Source organism: Schistocerca americana, chromosome 3 (genome assembly GCF_021461395.2).
Source record: "Schistocerca americana isolate TAMUIC-IGC-003095 chromosome 3, iqSchAmer2.1, whole genome shotgun sequence".
Classification (NCBI taxonomy): Eukaryota; Metazoa; Arthropoda; class Insecta; order Orthoptera; family Acrididae; genus Schistocerca; species Schistocerca americana.
In genome coordinates this window covers 415,691,610-415,713,317 of record NC_060121.1, presented here as the reverse complement: position 1 = coordinate 415,713,317, position 21,708 = coordinate 415,691,610, and the positions used below count along the sequence as shown (strand labels likewise).

General features: G+C 38.0%; 1 protein-coding gene across 2 annotated transcripts; it reads right to left on the bottom strand.

Annotated features, from left to right (window-relative positions):
* Positions 1 to 7,148: 7,148 nt before the first annotated feature.
* Positions 7,149 to 21,420, bottom strand: LOC124605627 (peflin). Of its 2 annotated transcripts, none has more exons than XM_047137441.1 (5): positions 21,200 to 21,420; positions 20,669 to 21,050; positions 10,352 to 10,495; positions 7,836 to 7,970; positions 7,149 to 7,748 (listed from the first exon to the last, which is right to left on the bottom strand). In XM_047137441.1, the coding sequence occupies exons 1-5, from the start codon at positions 21,209 to 21,211 to the stop codon at positions 7,657 to 7,659; spliced, it is 765 nt and encodes a 254-aa protein (XP_046993397.1). In that variant the 5' UTR covers positions 21,212 to 21,420; the 3' UTR covers positions 7,149 to 7,656. The 2 variants fall into 2 exon arrangements, with proteins under 2 accessions (XP_046993397.1, XP_046993399.1); XM_047137443.1 differs by having other exon boundaries at positions 20,669 to 21,047; positions 21,200 to 21,409.
* Between the last annotated feature and the right edge of the window lie 288 nt (positions 21,421 to 21,708).

Sequence of the window (21,708 nt, the reverse complement as noted above, 5' to 3'; positions counted from 1 at the left end):
AGTAGGGCTTGATACATGTCCTCAGTAACACCCTTCATGAGATGTGCAACCTTATCTTCCTCCTTTATTCTAGGATCCACCTTGTAAAAAATATGTTAGCCAAACACACAGTTTCATCCCATTTGTTAAATCTGTCTATACACTCATATCTTCAGCCACTTGTTTGGATCTTTGTCATCGTCACAAGAGAACCCGGAAGGATGTCTCATGTGGTGGCACACAGTTGCTGTCATCTTAACATCCTCTTCTTCTTCTTCTTCTTCTTCTTCTTCTTCTTCTGTCTCCGATAGATTGCGATCTGTTGAATAGGGCTCGAACTCGGGTCTCTCGCCACGTAAATGGCGGCTGTCATGGCCTGATGGGAGCCACTGTGTCGTCGATAATGTGTGCTATCACAAGTTCCAATACCCAGTGCCTCCACCAGAGTAATATCATGTAGAAGAAGGTGTCAGTAGGTGAATGACGAACACTAACTTCACTTAATGAAGGTTTATTTAGCACTTGCACATACAAGAGCGCGGAGTGAACTGCCTCCGTCTGCAACACATACTGTACAATACAGCTACAGAACATTCCAGTACAGTAAGTCTTGCCATTTGTGGATGCTTCTAGAATGTACTCAAACCGAATATAGAAATTAAAATTTTTCAGTTCAGGCGACTTTTGAACTGATGACCCTCCACGCAACAGTCTACTCTAATAACCACTTCACCACAGCGACTGTGCTATTCAGATTCTTCTGTGACAGTATTACTAGCATTGGTGGGAAGCAGAATACTAATGTCACTTTCAAATTTAGTCATAAATAATTGGCAGCGTAGTAAGACAATGAGTCCAAAATACTTATAACAAACTACTGTACTGAGAAACAGTAGGACATTGTCAATCTCATCTACAGGTCGTCCATTGTAACACCTTAAGTTACGACCAATTGTGTCCTGTACAGTGTTGATCAGAATGTTGGTATACATATTTTTTGATGTGAAAATTACAGAACTATCAGATTAATAAGCCACCGTTGCAAAATACTAACACGAATTCTTTCCAGACGAATGGAGAAACTGGTAGAAGCCGACCTTGGTGAAGATCAGTTTGGATTCCATAGAAATGTTGGAACACGTGAGGCAATACTAACCCTACGACCTTAGAAAATAGATTAAGCAAAGGCAAACCTACGTGTCTAGCATTTGTAGACTTAGAGAAAGCTTTTGACAATGCTGACTGGAATACTCACAAATTCTGAAGGTGGTAGGGGTCAAATACAGGGAGCGAAAGGCTATTTACAATTTGTACAGAAACCGGATGACAGTTATAAGAGTCGAGGGACATGAAAGGGAAGCAGTGGTTGGGAAGGGAGTGAGACAGGGTTGTAGCCTATCCCCGATGTCATTCTATCTGTGTATTGAGCAAGCAGTAAAGGAAACAAAAGAAAAATTCAGAGTAGGAATTAAAATCCATGGAGAAGAAATAAAAACTGAGATTTGCCGATGACATTGTAATTCTGTCACACACAGCAAAGGATCTGGAAGAGCAGCTGAACGGAATGGACAGTGTCTTGAAAGAAGGATGTAACATGAACATTGACAAAAGCAAAACGAGGATAATGGAGTGTAGTCGAATTAAATCGGGTGATGCTGCCGGAATTAGATTAGGAAATGAGACACTTACAAGTAGTAAATGAGTTTTGCTATTTGGGGAGCAAAATAACTGATGATGGTCGAAGTAGAGAGGATATAAAATGTAGATTGGCAATGGCAAGGAGATCATTTTTGAAGAAGAGAAATTTGTTAACATCGAGTAGAGATTTAACTGTCAGGAAGTCATTTCTGAAAGTATTTGTACGAAGTGTAGCCATGTATGGAAGTGAAACATGGACGATAAATAGTTTAAACCAGAAGAGAATAGTAGCTTTTCAAATGTGGAGCTACAGAAGAATGCTGAAGTTTAGATGGGTATATCACATAACTAATGAGGAGGTACTGGGTAGAATTGGGGAGAAGAGAAAGTTGTGGCACAACTTGACTAGAAGAAGGGATCGGTTGGTAGGACATGTTCTGGGGCATCAAGGGATCACCAATTTAGTATTGGAGGGTAAAAATCGTAGAGGGAGACCAAGAGATGAATACACTAAACAGTTTCAGAAGGATTTAGGTTGTAGTAGGTACTGGAGATGAAGAAGCTTGCACAGGATAGAGTAGCACAGAGAGCTGCATCAAACCAGTCTCTGACTGAAGACCACAACAACAACGATGCTGTATGTGTGCTCTTTGGAATATTCACCCTGACAGGTTTTTAGTTAACTATTGTCTGTTCTGAATATTCACATTACTTGGGTATAAGTAATGCTCATTAAGTATTTTGCTGAAGCTTCCTCAGTCTGATAACCAACAGCCTCCAACCCCCCACCCTCCTTGCATTAACCATAGGTCTAATTAGAGCTCCATTCTTATGTAACTTGTGGCCTTCAGCCTAGGGGATATAGGATTTCTGGGAACTAAACTGTTAACTTTAAACTATCCACAGAATACCTTAGTACCCTTAAGGTCTTTTTTGACACATTAATATATTTAGAAGTAAGGTCCATAATGAATTCCTCAATCTGATTATCTGTGAAGAACTGACGGACTTTCTCCACATTGCGACATTACTCTAAAATACCCATGGTTTTGCTTTTTGTGGCTGTGAGAATTAATGATAGATTTTCCACTAACTTCTTGTTACTATTTTTGAGAGTTAGCACCTTAGCCTACCCAACCCATGATCATTCCTACACATGCCTTCAGTAACATCATTAACACCGGAAGCAACCTCATTGCTTTCAGCAGGGATGAGTTTAACATCATCCAATGCAGTGACTGTGTGCGATGAACATCATTTCATGCTGTTGCATACTATTTGAAAAAAAAAAAAAAAAAAAAAAAAAAAAAAAAAACTGTACAGCAAGGCAGTTGGAAGGATGCTGTCTGCCGCTTTCCAATATGATGCGAGTTTTTAACTGCCTGGCTATCAATGCTACTAGCTGGCACTTTTACTAATTTTTTCCCTTTTTATTGTAGGTTAATATGGTTGTAACATGTAAGTTTTTTCATCTGGTGAATTTGATTAGCGGTGCCCTGCTTGTTGTGGTGCCCACAAAAGAGAAAATTAATACTCTTATCTGTTTACAATATGTATATACTGAATTAGTATTTTGTATGACGTACATTAGATACTTTGCTTTGTTTATTGAGTGTTAATAAGAATCTCTCCTACGATTTTGAGATTAATTTAACAATACTCATCATTATTAACAAATACTGTAATTTACTAGTCCTTAATTTTTGTAGAATTTTTTTACTTTCTATTTTTTGGACTATGTTTCATACCAAAACACTATTTTAAACAATTTAACAATTACGAAAAGGGAAGTTGCTACTCACCATATAACAGAGACGCCGAATCGCAGATATGCACGACAAAAAGACAAACACACAAACACACACACACACACACACACACACACACACAACTGCAGTCTCATCTCAAACAACTGAAACCACACTGCAGCCAGCAATGCCAGTGCATGATGGGAATGGCAATTGGGTGGTGGTAGTAAGGAGGCTGGGGTAGTATGGCGGTGGTTGGGGGGGAGGGGGGGGTGGCGGACAGTGAAGTGCTGCAGGTGGAGGAGCACGGGAGAGGTGGAGAGCGGGTGAAGGCAGTGGAATAGGAGAATAACAAAAAGCCTGGGTGCGATGGTGGAATGACGGCTGTGTAGTGCTGCTGGAATGGGAGCAGCAAAGGGGCTGGATGGGCGAGGACAGGGACTAACGAAAGTTGAGGCCAGGAGGGTTACAGAAACGTAGGATGTATTGCAGGGAAAGTTCCCACCTGCGCAATTCAGAGAAGCTGCTGATTGTGGGAAGAAACCATATGGCACAACCAGCAATTTCTGGATGCAAAAGTAATAATAAAAATAACAAGTTAGTAGTATTGCAGTGTTTTTGTTGTTAAGCGAGGAGTCCTCAGAATTCACGTGACAGGATACTACAAATCATGTTGCTGTGGCACCCTCTGAACAGGACCCATGTATAATTTGTGGAAAGATAGTGGGTGTTCTAAGATACAGAAAAAGTTGTATACATTGGCAGGCTGTCAGAAGTAAGACTACAAAAGGTAATAAGCTATTCATTACAAACCACAAGAATAAGATCCCAGAAGACCATGGAAAACATGGATAGACTGAGTATGGAAAAGGCATGGCACCCACTCCCTGAAGTGAAGAAAAATATACTGCAGTAAAGACCGCTCACACACACACACACACACACACACACACACACACACACACACACACACACACACACACACACAGAGAGAGAGAGAGAGAGAGAGAGAGAGAGAGAGAGAGAGAGAGAGAGAGGTGCATGGTGGTGTGAGTAGAGAAACAATAACAGCATAAGGGGTCTTTCAGAAGAACTCAGTGACTTAGAATGTTGACTAGTCATTGGATGTCACTCAAATAACGCATCCATCATGCACAGCTAAACCAAGAACAGGCAGACATCGTGCCCTGATGTACAGAGAACGCCAAGAACTGCGGAGGACGATTGTCAAAAATTCCACGAAATCTGTGGAAGGAATCACTCTTGCATTCTAAAGTGCTACCAACTCCAATTATCACAGTGACTATGCGATGGGGGCTTAAAACTAATGAGGCCCATTGGTTGAGCAGTTCCTCATAAGCCACACATTTCTGTAGTAAATGCTAAGCAATGCTTGAGATGGTGTAAAGAGCAATGCCACTGGACAGCGGACGACTGGAAACAATGAATTTGGAGTGATGAATCACACTACATCCTGTGGCAATCCGATGGAAGACTTGGGGTTTGGTGAATGCCTGGAAAACATTACCTGTCATAATATGTAGTGCCAGCGACGTACAGAGAAGATCGTGTCACAGTATGGGGGTGATTTTTGAGGTTACGGTGTGGTCCCCTTATTGTGCTTAAGAAAATACTAAATGCAGAAGCAGTCTGGACAGGGTAGAGCATACTAAGTTTTTGGGTGTACACATATACGAGAATCTTAACTGGAAAATTCATATTTTGGATCTTCTAAAGCAACTGATTCAGCAACTTTTGCAATGAGAATAATTGCTAATTTTGAGGATACAGAAATTAGTAAGCTAATATACTTTGCATACTTTCACTCCCTGATGTCATACGGAATAATATTTTGGGGTAACTGAACATTTAGACAAAAAGTATTCACTGTTCAAAAGAAAGTGGTTAGAATAATGTGTGGGATTCATAGTCTCACTTCTTGTAGGCATCTTTTTAAAAGATTGGGAATTCTTACAACAGCCTCACAGTACATTTACTCACTAATGAAAACCGAGCGAGGTGGCGCAGTGGTTAGCACACTGGATTCGCATTCGGGAGGACGACGGTTCAATCCCGTCTCCAGCCATCCTGATTTAGGTTTTCCGTGATTTCCCTAAATCGTTTCAGGCAAATGCCGGGATGGTTCCTTTGAAAGGGCACGGCCGATTTCCTTCCCAATCCTTCCCTAACCCGAGCTTGCGCTCCGTCTCTAATGACCTCGTTGTCGACGGGACGTTAAACACTAACCACCACCACCACCACCACCACCACCACCACCACCACCACCACCACTAATGAAATTTGTTCTCAACAACATGGACCAGTTTAAAAACAATAGTGACATTCATGATTACAATACCAGAAAAAAGAAAGATTTGCACTATCTTTTACTCAATCTATCTTTGGCACAGAAAGGGGTAAAATATTCTGCTATAAAAATTTTCGACAAATTACCAGATGAATTAAAATGTCTGACAGACAGCATTAATAGCGTCAAAAATAAATTGAAATCATATCTCCTTGACAACTCCTATACCATAGATGAATTCTTGATTAGGAATAACTAAATCTATAAATATAATATAACTAAACATGACTGACTGCATCAGCATGACAATACACACTACCATAAAGCAGCACCTGTGAGGCAATGGTTTGTGAGAAATGCACTGGCCTGCATGGAATCCCACCCAGAACCCAATGGGACACCTCTGGAATGAGTCAGAATGTCAACTTTACTCTAGATCCCAGGACACACTACCTTCTCTTGACAAAGAATGAGCTACCACTTATGCACAGACGTTCAAACATCTAATTGAAAGTGTCCCTCGCAAAGTTAATACGAGATTTGCTCAAGGTGAACAGATCTCATATTAATGTCCACTAACAGGTGTCCAGATACCTTTGATCAGATAGTGTATAAGGGAAGGTTGCAATGAGTGAACTAGGGTGGAGCAGAAAAATAACAAGGTTGTGAGGGGGCGGGGAGTGAGGCTGTGGTTGCAAATCCGTAAGTTAAGATGGAGAGGAAATTCCACTTGGTTAATTCTGGAACTCTGGTGCTGAGGAGAAGATTCCTAAGAACAGCCACCATTTCACACACTAGGAAGTGTTTCAAATGTACCATGGTCACTTGAAGATGTTGCATATGTAGCGACACCCAGTCTCTTTCGAAGTATGTAAAGGTCTTCCAGAAGAATTAAACAGGCCAAAATCTCCCTCCAAACCTCACCCAGAAACATGTTTATTGTGCTCTACTTCCACTCAGACTTAATACACCTCTTACAATTGCTGCTCAGCTGCAAAGAAACACTACCTTTGTGACTTAATATTACCTGTGACAAACAACTAAATATTTTCTGTCAAGGGTTTGACTATTCAGCATCCTGAAATTGGGGACACTGTCCCCACACCTCATGAAACCCCTCTCACTACCCTTTGCCTGATGAAGATAAGAAACTCTGAATGATGAAAAAATTAAACATATGCAATGTACCACAGATCAGACAAAAAGGTCATACTGATGACACACCTTTGTGTTGTAGTTCGATAAAATCAGGAATATTAACATTCCAGGAAGTATAGTCACCAATGTTGATACCTAGATTATAATATAAGTTGTTGGAATGTATAAGATGTTTTGGTATAATTATGCAGCAGTTTAAGTGAGAGAGAAGGGGAAAAAAGAGAGAGAGAGTGTGAGTTTGTGTTTCAAAGAGAAGCTGCTGTATATAGCACATACAGGAACAATGGTAGTCAAATCGGAAAACAAAAGAAAATGGAGAGTGTTCTTAGTTGTAATAAACAACTTTTAATACAAAATTAACATGATAACTTTAGCAGACAAAAATTACTTTGACAAAAGTGAACTGATTACATCCTGAAATAATCAAGTATGTGGTAAATCCACAGATACATATTGGCCATGCTCTTACATAAAAAGTACAGCAAAATCTATGCAAATTTATTGGAAGATTCTGATGTGCATTAAGCATAAGCAAAAATTGATAATTGCATTCAAAAGATTAAAAAAAATAATCACAATAAAATAAAAAAATAATACACTACCTTCTGTGAGATAATACAGAAATGTGTGTAATTTCCTTGAGAATTCTGTACCCTATGATAGAAAGGTAATAATACTATGTACTTCTAAAAAACCACTCTGGTAATGAATGCAGTATCACAGCTTAGAAGAAATGTATTAAAAATAGCTTCTGGCAATAACTATTGATGTTTATTGAAAGAATATAGCCATCTGGTATAAAGCTTCCATAATACGGAAGTGACTTCATACAGAACAGCTCAATGCCAAGCCTAAAAAGTCCTCAAATCCAATAGTAATTACACCCCTCATTTCCTTGTCGCGGGCTCGAAATGCCTCTGTAATAAAGGAAGATATTTTGTTAACAACAGTACCTTATAGGATATATCATACTAAAAAGAAAACTTAACACATTTAGTATCTACCTGTAAACCTCTGAATCTGCACACATATAACAATGAACTGATCAACAGTTATACGTTTATGTTCTCTTGGATCACTCCTTTGTACTAGAAACTTCACAAAATCCGGAGAGAAACGGAATCCCATCTGCTGAAGAGCTGAAAAAGGCATTTGTTTCTATTTCAACAGTTCACAACTTCATGAACAATTGCTAACTGGTTTAAAACTAATGATGCCAACCAATTAATGGAAAATGAGGTTACAATATTCACTGAGGAGAAGAACAGTGAAGCATTGGTTTCTCTGTTGCTTTTACAGTAAGAGGAAGATAGTACGGAGAGTAAGGGGAGGGAGGGAACGGCTATAACAGATAGTACATTCCTTCATCAAACATCTTACTGGAGTGATAAAATTGCAAGATGGCTGTCATCTAGAAAAGCTACTACTAAAAATCCACAATTTGTAGCACTGTTTTGAAGAAACCATTAATTTTCTTCAGTCTTGATAGGCAGTGTTCACTATATAACAAAAACATTTTTTTTATTCTTTTACCATTATTCTGTACAATCTACAACATTTCCAACATAATCTAGATTGTATTTATCGTAACACTAAATATGTTACATCTACTGATTTGTCTAGACCCTCCTTTGTAATTATTTTTCTAAATTACACTTTACTTTCTCTATTACAAAATGTGCAATCTGCTGCACTCCAAATAATATTCCAGTTAATAACCTGTGAAACCTGTAACATCATCTTACAGTAAATAGTACTTAACAATCAGCTTTGTTACCAACACTTACAATTTAAGTCAATCCTACCACACTCGTAGCACAGGTAAAAGAGGCAGAAAAGATAAAGTCAAACCTTACAAACATTGATAACTTTTTATCATCACTTTGCTTCCTCATCTACTTTCACAAACCCCTCTACTTTTATAAGTTATCTACTTTTATAAGTTTACAAGTTCATTCTGCAGCTCTTCTCTCCATTTAATAAAATACCTTGCCCAACAATGCATGTCTTATTGCACATATCATTCAAATCCATCACACAGCATTTGTGTAACTGCTCATGTCTGGCACATGCTTAAGCTGTTGCAAATTTATGTCCTTTACATCACACTCTGCATTACCAACTTCACAGAAGTGTCCCCTTATTTGTGACTACAGTTATTACAATCTGAAGCACTGTAGTCTAACTAAACAGTGTGTAGCCCAAGGATCAGGACACACAATGACCAGATGAAAGAGATTGTCTTGGATTAAAAATTATTTCAAGAACAAATATCTCTCTCTCTCTCTCTCTCTCTCTCTCTCTCTCTCTCTCTCTCTCTCTCTCTCTGTGTGTGTGTGTGTGTGTGTGTGTGTGTGTGTGTGTGTGTGAGAGAGAGAGAGAGAGAGAGAGAGAGAGAGAGAGAGAGAGAGAGAGAGAGAGAGTTTTGCCTTCTGGTAAATTGAATCAGTGTACGTACATCACTTGCAACAGAATTACTTCAATGTTTTAAAATCCAAAACTTTAAATTAAAAAGGAAATTGTTCAAGACAGGAGGCATGGCTGCCCAAGACAAGCTAGTTTTTTCAACAGTTTCAAACATGAAAAGATCAGTAATGCTTTAACAATCATCTGTGCAACATTTAGGACTGTAAATTATAATTATCATGCGCCAACAAAACATTAATATGAAGAAGACTGTGGCTGTTTTCACTTTTTTCAAGAGAAATGAATTTCCTTGAGGACCAAAAAGGTGCAATGCTCTTACAGCTTAACAACATAGGACAGTAAAACATTTCTCAAGGACTTGGCCATGAGATAGCTAAAGTCATAAAAAACAAATCGGTTTTAAAGAACTGTCATTTGATGACACAAACTAAAAATGTTAACCTGTAAGTTATTGAATGTGTCACCATTTTAAGAACACTGAAATTAAAATGGGCTGGGAGCACTGTGCTGTAGATATTGCACCAAGACATTGTTAAGGAAAAGGGTAAAATTTACATTGTTAAGGAAAAGGGTAAAAATTAAGATGATATCAAAGTCTGTATCATACACAAAAAATGATAAATTTTTAAAAACTTAGTAAAAATGAGATAAGCAAGCATGAGTATTATCCCACTCAGTGAAAACCGACAATTAGGAGAAGTTGGCATTAACATGTTTATGCCATTAAACATTAAGAAGTTTATCTATGGACTGGATTGCAGGTGAAAGAACTAAGCAAGTACATAAATAACAAAAGAAACACAAAGAAAGCATTGAAAAATAGGAAATTGTCAAAAGACAAAATAATCAGTAGAGGAGTTGGTTATTAAGTCAGCCCAATGTTTTCACACTTAGACAAAGGTCAGAGGCTGATGAAGAAAGAAGATAGAACAAACATTATGTAGAAAATCCAATGTTCCATGTATTTACCACTGACAAATGACTAATACACTTTTATGAGACATCTTTCATCTTATAGCCTGACACATACAGGAGGGGCATGCTACACTGTTATTAATGAATGTTGATTTAATAATTTGCAAATGGAACTCACCTTGGTTCAACTCGTGTTCTTCAATGCTTCCAGAACCATCTTTGTCATAACTTCTGAATGTTGCAAGCCACTGATTTATGTAATTGTATAAAAGCTGAAATTCTTTGACATCAATTGTTCCACTTTTGTCTTGGTCAAACATGCCTGTGACAAAAACAACAATTATACATTTAACTCTCTCTCCTTCAAGGGTAATTAGACTGATAAGACATACAACTATCTTCAAATAAGTGATAAAGGTATCTTCTGCCTCAGTCACAGGTTCACATGAATGGTATTAATCTTTCAAGGGCGGGTAGTATTAAATGCTTCAATGGTGCTTTCAGTTAATGCCATGTTGTAAATGACGGCTGTAAGAACAGGGAGACAGATGAATGTAAAAAAAGTATTTATTTCAACTGTGCAATGTAACCTAACCATTCAAGAAAAGAATTACTGGATGAGAATGATTACGTAAACGGTGTCTTCACAAAAGAAAAAGATTATATGTTAACAGAGGAATTACGTCCCCATGCAGCAGGTGAAAATATAAACCATTTGCACTAACACAATCTGCACACAACATGCAAACAAACCTAACATATCAAACATTACTGATAACCTGATAACTTCCAGGAGTAACAAACTGTTATAAATGAAGATATATCTGTCTCTTTGAAAACTTCATAAAACATTAGGTCTATGGAACTTGAGAGAGAGAGAGAGAGAGAGAGAGAGAGAGAGAGAGAGAGAGAGAGTTCAAAGCTACTGTATTATTTACTGTTAGGCATTCATTTGGTTTATCTTGGCTCTGATAACACTTTGATTTCAATCTCCATCTTGCTTTCAAACTTTATAAGGATGCTACTATTTTTCCTTAGTAGAAGGATTGGTACAGGATACACTCAGCCACCTCAGCCCAACTGAAGAGCTACTCAATTGATTAGTAATGCTTCCAAGGTCAAGAAACCCAACAATGTCTGGGAGCACTGTGTGCTGACCACACGCCTCTCCATACCGCATCCAATGATGTCACTGAGGAAGGATGACATAGCAGTCGATTGCGCCGAACTTTTCTACCTATTGCCAGAATATGAACTGAACTCTGATAATTAATACCCTCTAATCCATTGGGTGATCTAAATTTTACAGACAGACTCATTAATCGAGAATTTGTGGATATTCCACATAAATCCATTACATTAGTTGTTAACACACCTACAATTTCAAATCTCTAGAGTTCTACTGACCTGAGTGGCAAATGCCATAATTTAAGATTTTTCTGATTCAAAATAAACTAATTACAATTTTATCTGTCAACATTTAGGAATAAAATATGAAAGGTGGATCACTAAGACACAGCATGTAATGTAAGAGGATCACACATTGGTCTATACTTTCAGAGTAGCAACTGATATCATTTTACATAAGAAAAGGAAAAGCTATAAAATATTGGTTCACATGGTGCACACTTCCATCAGACAAGAAAGCCATGTGTCTAGATCACAGAATTTGCAAGAGGTTGTTTTCAATGCATAAACCAACAGCCAAACTGGATTGTCATTTTATGAAGTGGCAAAACAAGAAAAAAACCATTCATTAAATCAGGAAGTTACAATGGTGGGAATCCCATCTCATTTTCACATGTTCATGGGTGGCACAGAAAGCATAGAAGACTTGGTACAGCAGTACAGTCACTAACCAACAAAGTTACTGTGGCAGATAAAAATCTGTTGCTCTAGAAATGAGCTTAGCCATGGATCACACTGTATTATTTACAATGCATGAGTGTGATGATTACATCACTGCTCACGGTGATTTTGCCTGACTGGCATACCAATTCTAGATTACACAGCCTTCAAACAAACTTTTTGATCATCCCTTGTAATAAACCTGGCACAAAAAATTAGGTGTTTGAGGTCCTAAAAAACACACAATGTTCTGAATCACCAACCACCCACATGGTTCTCTGACAGTTTCAAGAGATGAATATGGCTGATGAAGTAGCAACTTAATTCAAAGCCACATAAATATTCCATAAACCACCATACTGTTTCTGCAAAGGCATGTGTGTACCTACTGAGTATCTTCCATTTTTAGTACTCATGAAGCATATTTTTGGGATAGTCTGCTGGTTGTTGAAATTTAATACATGTCACACAGTGTATTTTTTTGTAGAAACAAGTTGGTTCATGAGAGTTCCTGATATTTACTTTTCAACCACTGTGATATGTATAACATCAAACCAGTTTATAATCTGAGTCACATTTTTTTCATATAACATCAATTTTCAATAAAACAAGACACATTTGTTGAAATGTCAAACATCATCCACAGAAGGTTCTGACCAGTACGGACAATGTCACACAGCTAATCACTGCACATCAATTTCTGTGCTAATGAAACGCTATCTACAGCTTGCTCCCATGTCACAAAACAATTTTGTACACTTATCTATATATTAAAATAAAACCACACAGAAATTGTCACCATACCTTAATCAACAGAGAACAGAAGTTAAGCAAGACACCAAGAATAAGACAAAGACAAAACTCAATTGCACTTTGAGATGCAAAAATTATTGCAAAATATAATTTTTATCAAAGGGCACTAATCTGCTATGAGTTATTTCAGTCATTTTTCCAAGTCTAGCAAACTTCCATTACCAGAGAGTTAAATAGTTTTTCATCTCAAGAGTTGATTTATTTGTATTCAAGATATATCATGCAATGAACATCAAAAAGTTAAAAACCTGCTGAACCTAAGGGGCTAGAGTGTAATAGTGGACATCCACCCACCTTTTTAAACTCTTTGTTGGGGCGACAAACTGTAGCATAGCCAGATGTCTAAGTTAGGTTGGAAGGTGAAAACCTGGCGAAGCCAATGAATGCAAGCACGACGTAAAGGTTAATGATCTGTAATGTAGCATGTCATCTACATCCATGCCACATTTAAAACATTTTTAATTATAGAAACTAAATCTCCAATGTACATTCAGAAAACCTACAATATACAATGGACAATTCTCCAATTGGTATGCTGGTGCTTGTTATGTATAAATAATGCATATAAATTACGAAAAATATAAAGGGAGTCTACTATGTAACTTTTACTGGTATGGGCAGTAATGTGGAAAACTGAAGCTTTAGTAAAGTGGGTCTGAATAGAAAAAGTGGTAGGCATACTTCACTAACCACAATTTGTGTTTGAATTCTAGGCTGGCACACATTGTCAAAAATGTTTCGTTCAAATCAAGTTGCTGCAGTTTACAATGTCAGAAAACAATAACATCATATGCAGGATGGCTGCAGATACTGTGATGAAGTACACTCAATTACAAAATTACCAAGAGGAAAAACAACTTCTAGCATAAAGGAGAGGTCTCAATATACCTGTAACAAAGTATGCAGAGAAAGACAGCATGAAGGGTCACAGGTTCTTTTGAGCCATGAAAGAATGTCACAGAGAAGATTAAGAACCTTAACCGTCAGACTCTTGAAGATAGATGTAAACTTTACCGAGAAAGCCTACTTACAAAATTTCAAGAACCTGTTTTAAATGATGACTCTAGGAATATACTACAATACCCTGTGTATTGCTCCCGTATGGATTGTGGGGATAAGATTAGATTCATTACAGCAGAAACAGAGGCATTTAAACACTCATTCTTCCTGCACTCCATACATGAATGGACCAGAAAGACACCATAATAACTGGTACAATGGGTCATATCCTCTGCCACGCACTTCACAGTGGTTTGCAGAGTATAGATGGGGCAGTGAATATGGGGATACAAAGACATGACACTTCAGTACTATGGTATTCTTTCTATAATTTGAAGTGAAGATGCAGTTTTATAAAATATATTTGTTTGGTCCTTTAATATAGAGTAATAATGATTTCACAATTTAATTAGTAGCTAATTATATAGTTTTAATCTAAACATCAATCTCTATGGTGGAAATTGTAATGCTTGCCTTCATATACAATTGTCTGATAAGATGAACATTTTGTCTCATATATCTGTTGCCTCTCTGAGCTCAGATTGTGTGACTTAATACTTACAAGGCAAGCCTACAAATGTCGTGGGAGATTTATTACCACGATACATTGCACAAAACTGTTAGAGTTGGATACTCTCAAAAGGTTATGTAATTTACAATTTTAATAACTTTACTTATGTCTTGACCATACTTTTATTTCTCATCAACATTACACGTTTTGACTTTCCATCATTTTCAATAGATACAAAAGTACAACACAAAAATGGTATCAGACAATTATGCACTTGCATTATTTTACTTAAAGTTAACACCTTACAAAATTTTTAGTCACAGTACTACAAACAGTTTTATAGGATTTTTAATACGCCAAGATTAATATCGTGCATTTCTTCCCCCATTCTTTAATTTGTGTCACGGCATTCTACAATGCTTGTTGTTTACAGGAAAACAATTTTATGGTCATACAAACATAGAACATCTTATGTACGTTATCTTAAGCATGCCGATAGAGTATTTATAAGCACCTAACACTGCATGGCAAACGTTGAAAACTGTTGACAACAGCACTACTATAACTGCTTTACAACACTTTCGCATTATTTTATTTCAGATGTCATTTTATAAATATTTGTAGTCACAGTATTACAAACAGTTTACAGCAATCAAACAATGAAAAATCCAGGATGGAATGTAACAATATTATGAAAAGGAAAGTTGCAATTCACCAAACTGTTTCACACCATATAGCGGAGATGCTGAGTTGCAGATATGCACAACAAAAAGACTGTCACAAATAAATGAAGCTTTCAGCCATTAAGGTCTTCGTCAACAATAGATGCGCTAGTGGGCGCACGCACACACACACACACACACACACACACACACACACACACACACACACACACACACACACACCTGTGTTGTGTGTGTCTACGCCTATTGCTGATTAAGACCTTAATGGTCAAAAGCTTCATTTATTTGTGACAGTCTTTTTGTTGTGCATATCTGCAACTCAGCATCTCCGCTATATGGTGTGAACCAGTTTTACAGGATTCTTTAATATTTTAAGATTAATATTCTGTTCCCCTTGACCCTTCCCCCTTTCCATAATTGCAACATGGCAATCTACAATGTTTTTTAGTCGCAGAAAACAATTTAACGGTTGTACAACCATAGATGATTTTATGTACGGTATCGTAAGTGTGTCAACTTTAATCAATTCCCTAACAACCCTCTAGCAATCTATGTAACTTCAACTCTTATTAAATATTTATGAACTTTCACTAATGGTAGTAATTTCTGTGCTGTAAGTTGTAAATAAAACAATAAGATTTGTCTGTTAACAGACAGTTGGCCCCAGCGCCTATCAGCGCATTCTTCCTAAGTATTAGATAAAAGAATCTGTAACACACTGTGATTGTAAACAGATACTGTACCACATACTGACCACTGCCTAGCAGCTTAGTCCACTTTGCTTCCAAAATTTTCGTTTGGTAGCAGTTTGTATTTGTATCGTGCTCGAGAATGTCGACATGATACAATGTATCTAAGCTACGAAGCCATGTTCTAGTCGTGGTAATATGTCTTATCCATGGTGAAATGTATCATATTTTTGTAGCCTTTGAAAATGACAAAGTCAAAACACTTGATGAAAAAGAAATGTGTGGTCACGACATAAGCTAAGTTACGAAAATTGTATCCAGATGGCCACACCGTCTCACAGCATTTTCTTGCAAATTGCAACTTATGTATTTTAATTGCATTCTTCATATTAGCATGCTCTTATCATCTAGTTTTAAACTTTACACTTAGATTTCACACTCATACAAAACAATGGTAAGGTGCACTTGAGTTTTGGTAGCTCCTCTGCTACGTGGTGTGGTTAGCAAATCATTTCTGTTGGCCATAGTCAATTACACGATAGTATACAGTAGCCACTGAGAATTGGTGAATCTAATGATTTGTTTTAGCTGAAGATGCAAACTTATTACTCCTGTTTTTGATACAGAAATCACGAGACTGACAATTACTAATATGTCCATTGTGGATTATAAAGTTGGTTAGTGGTTTTCATATGTATTTATCATAATGTATGTTTCTCAACACGTACAGGACTTTTAGGAATACTGGTTTGTATTCCTAATGTTACAGTGTGGTTGCAGGTTGGCAAAGCGAACAAAAATATAACTGGAGGGAAACCGGCTGTGGTGATGGACTGATGTTTAGTGTAGCCCAATCATCATTTCAAAAACTCTGTGGGCTATTTTGAAGTGTCCTGGTTTCCAAGGTAGTGGTTACACAGGAACCTAAGACTACAGTTTAAATTTTATTAAATATTCTATTTTACACGACAATATTCTGCACAGTATATTCTATTGTGCCACCGCATAATTTCATACACTCCACACCATGACGGAAGTTTACTGAACACCATTTTCTCACTGTTTCTGCCACCATATCTAACCATCAGACTATTCATTCATCATGTTCACTTCCCATAATTCACGCACAAACAGTCACCAACTGCAACATTAAATGGAAAAACCATGTAAGTGCATGTTTATCCAAATGAGTACTAATGATTATGTCCCCCCGCCCACTGCCGCTTCTCAGCACACTACTATTTTTGTTATTTGTTCAGTATCTTGTTTTCACATTTGCCACTAGCTTGCCCCTTTCCGCAGAATTTGATTCTTATCACGATTCTTTGCAAATTGTGATGTACACAAAAATAAATGCAGGAAACACTAATCTCTACTTTATATTTAGAGGTGAGAAAGAAAGAAGACATGGAGACACGGAATACGTAAAATTCACAGTTAGAATAATAAACAAGCTGACCTTTCCTCTCTTTGTAAGCAGAGTTCAAAATTTAAACTGCAGTAAAGTTTATGCTGTGGATCAACCCAGCACTCCCTTTCACAAATGAGGCATATTTATTTATCGGCCCGGCTTTTGACTGGCTAATATATTCATCTATTCACGTGCACCGATTTGACTTGTGTTGATCCCAGAAATACTGTTGGGTGTTGTTAGATTATGGATGTGGGGCAAATCACAGTTACAAAATAAAACAGTGAATCACAGACACAAAGTCAAACAGTGTGAACACCAGGAAGAAATAGCAAGAACGTAAGAAAAAACAGATGGCTACTTACCGTAAAGAAGACACGTTAAATTGCAGACAGACACAATTAAAAGACACTTACATAAAGCTTTCGGTCACAGCCTTCATCAATAAAAGAGAAAAACACACACACACACACACACACACACACACACACACACACACACACACACTTCATTCACACAAACAAGCACCCCTCATACGCAGCTGACCAACTCCTCTGGCCCCAGATGCTGGATTTGGCACCCAAGCCTGCATGAGGTGTGCTTGCTTGTGTCTATGAATGATGTGTATCTCTTTTACTGATGACGGCTGCAGCCGAAAGTTTTAAGTAAGTGTCTTTTACTTGTGCCTGTCTGCTACTTAATGTGTCTTCTTTACCGTACAAAGCAATCTGTCTTTTTCTACATATTGTTTCCAATTTGTATAAATATTACGGGGTCGACAGAAGTGTCCGATCCCACGCGTCGGCTTTGACCCATGACGTAAGGGTGTTATCGTGTGTGACGTCTGACGGCGTGGAGTTTGGTTTGTGAGTGTGGCGTGTTTGTAGATGTCGTCTTGTTGTGCTCTCTGGTGGTATGTTCAGGGTTTTCGTTTGTGTGGTGTAATGGGCTCAGTTTGCTTTTGCTCATTATCCAGAATTGTTCGAGTGTTGGCTGTGTTTGTAGTAGAATTCGTTTCAGTGAGTTAATGATTTTGTGTCAAGGTTAATTTAGTGTTGTTCGCTGTACATCGTGTGGTAATTTTAGTAAAATCAATCGGATAAAATTAAGTGCACAGGTCAATGGAAGTGTTCAACCCCAACGTGTGGCTGTGTATGTTGATATTGGTATCGGGAGATGTTTTTGAGCTATATAGGCCAAGGGAAGTGTTTGATCCTAATTTATGGGATTGGGAGCTGCTGTTGAGCTATAGAGGTCAAGGGAAGTGTCCGATTCCAGATGATACTGTGTTTAGTGGAATTGGGGGTGCTTTGTGATGTCGATTTTTCGTCGTTTTTTGTGGGGGTGGGTGTCTAAATTTGTTTGTATTTAGTTTGCCCCCTCCTAAAAAACACCCCATTTCCCGCACTTGTCCCATTAGTGTCATTAGGCTTTTTGTGGAAAGTGGGTGTGTTTGTTTTTCGATGTATTTTCGTCCTCATAATGTGTACATACAGACTTTATATGCGCCATATTGGAATCGTGGTTTATGGTTGTATCTGCCATATTTGTGACATCATGGGTCAAAGCAGACGGGCAGGATCGGACGCTTCTGTATTTCCATATTATGAACAATTGACAATAAGAAGAAAAATATGAGACAAGTCACAGTTACACTTAAAATAAATTCATAATAAGAAAAAGCAACATTTGAACAATGAAATAAATCATCTACCCCTAATAGTATTTAAGGAAACATTTAATTTTATTATTTTAGATTCGTAATAAGAATATGTAACACCTGCAGAGTGAATTAATCATCTACAAACTTACAGTAAGAGAATACTCTGCTCTGTTAGTTTAGGCTGGCAAACTAAACTATTCTATTTTATAGATACAGTTCTTCTTAAGTAACATTTCAACTTTTTTTTCTGAATCTTTCTCCATTAAGGTTTCAGCTAGCTTGTATAGCAACTCCCATATGATGATAAAATCTTCTCGGGTTGACAGCTGAGTCAATGCAACATTTCAACAAGTTTCTTACTTGCCATCTTCAGGTGACTGTCAACCCAAGACGATTTTATCACCGAGATTCGCTGAGAACACCTGCATTCTCGTAACTCCCATGGGCCTTACACTGCTGTGTCCTTTATAAAGCCACTGAATACGCGTACATTCTGTATCCTTTATGAAGTCATTGACTATTTATAGATGCATCATTGAAAAAGGCTGGTCTCAAACCGATTTGTGGTATATTTTCATGAATAAAGCACACTGTTTTGTAAATATAAATAAATAGCAAGATACTGAACTCCAGAGAAAGATGGTGATGGAAGAGAGAGGCACTTGACTAAGTATTCATATCTATGTAATAATTATATCCCTGTGTGTAACACATCAAAATGGAAGGCAGTGTACAAGTGCAAGGAATACACATTTTAGTGTCTCAGCGCCATGGGACGCCAACAATTTTGCCACACCATAAACACTGGTTCTCCCCTTGTCACCAAAGTTTAGCAATGTCATGACTGTTTTGTAGCTGGATGGGTAATCATCTGGCTACACCAAGTACTGTCAGCTCAGGATATGCAGGTGAGTGAAGTGCCGACCACTCTAAACACTTACTCAGGATGTGAAAAGGGTAGAGCAAATTCCTCAATCTATTTACCAACCTTTTTTATGTATCCCCCAGAGAATATCATATTTACATTCCAAGGAATTTAGAGGTTCTCTCTTTGTTTACAGGTAGGTTTTCAAATCTGACATTGTTTATCCTGACAAAACTACACGTGATGGGCGAAAATTCATACACAGTTTTGTACTCATTCAATAACAGTTTGTCTGTGTTTAACAACCAGATTAGTGTTTGTAACAAAAATAGTGCTACACAGTTCATTAACACAGTGATTCAAAGAAAGTATATCGATGTCACCAGCCAACATAACTGGTAGACACTTTAGAATGCTTTGGGATAGAAAACTGATAAATACAATACACTGAAGTGGATGAAGTGAGGAACCTTGTCTTACATCAAACTACTTTGTATGCTTCCCACTTTTTTCCAGGTGATTATGACTTTTTTCGCTGTTGTATCATTGTCAGGACACTACTACTAATACATCGCCAACCGATACAAAATCATGAGAAACATTGTTGTCTTAACACATTTACATGAGAAAGAAGTAAGCTACTAGTGGACCATGCAACATTTAACGATCCCACAGACTAAATTAGGATCCTACCAACGAAATCTTACAATAAATAATAGCGGGTTCGACATTAATATTGGACCCCGTTGAAATCTTGGATACGGTGAGGTACAGTGAAAGACTGATCTGTAGCCCCCCCCCCCCCCCCCCGAGGTCTACGTTAGATTAGTAGGTGACAATTTCGTTTTGAGTCTACAAAGACACACACAACTCTGTTACATAATAAGGCAGTTAATGAGAAGTAATTTGTCACTGTGCAAGCTGTAACAAAATGAAAATACAAATTTTTACGACAACTAATCGAACACACAATTGTAAATATTTACACCTTAGAGACATTGACTATAACTCACCTATCATTAGCGCACACGCTGTCTCACTAAAATTCTTTCCCTGGCCATTTACAAGTGCCGCCCGTAATTCCTTTGCTGATATTTTTCCTGAGCGGTCAACATCGACGGCATTGAACCACTGTTGTACTTCAGGACTTACTCCGTCGTATCCTCCTGGGTAAGAGCCATAATTCGATGGTTGGCCACCAAATCCGGCCTGTGGCTGTCCTCCAGCATAGGGCTGCTGTGCGTTTGGATAACCTGCACCGCCAGAGTATGAACCTGGAGCTTGCTGTCCAGGATAACCAGCTGAACTTGGAGCTTGCTGTCCTGGGTAACCAGTGTTACCGGGATAGCCACTATTGGGTTGAGCGCCTCCATAACCAGCATAGCTCAGATTCTGCTATGACAGCAAATCACACGTAACTGAATCTTTCTGTCAGTACCCACTACCAATATTTATACGCAACAAATTGTCACTGACAGATGTAGCGGTTTCAATATATATGATCCTTATTAAGGACTTTATCATACAACGGCTATTATACTCACCGGGTATGACATTGCGGCTTTCAAACTTTAGTAAACCCGAATCAACTGCATACATCCAGCAAGCAACAACTCTATGATATGATAATACTGTCGCAGAAGTTTAACCATAGAGTCACGTACGACTAATATCTATGGTGGCGGCAAAGTGCCTTGTACAAAGTGATTCGGCATTCTACCTCCATGTTGTACTCCTTCATCTTTAGAGATTACGTCATCTGGCTCGTGAACGGGAGAAGCTAAATAGAGTCACCCAATGACTTCCCTGTTAAGTAATGACCTCTCTGGATTCACCTCTGTAACACTTGTCCTTGATGTCACCATGACGTGTAAATGCTCACTGCTCACTTACGCTTTCGCCCGTCGGGGTCTGAGATGTCTATCGACTTTTGTGGTCGTATCGAGTATGAGCGCGGTGAGCAACATTTCCAACTTCCTGTTTTTCGTGTTCCGTCGGAAATACGGATTTCCTCCGAAATCTTACGATTTTTAATTTTAATTTTTTATGATGT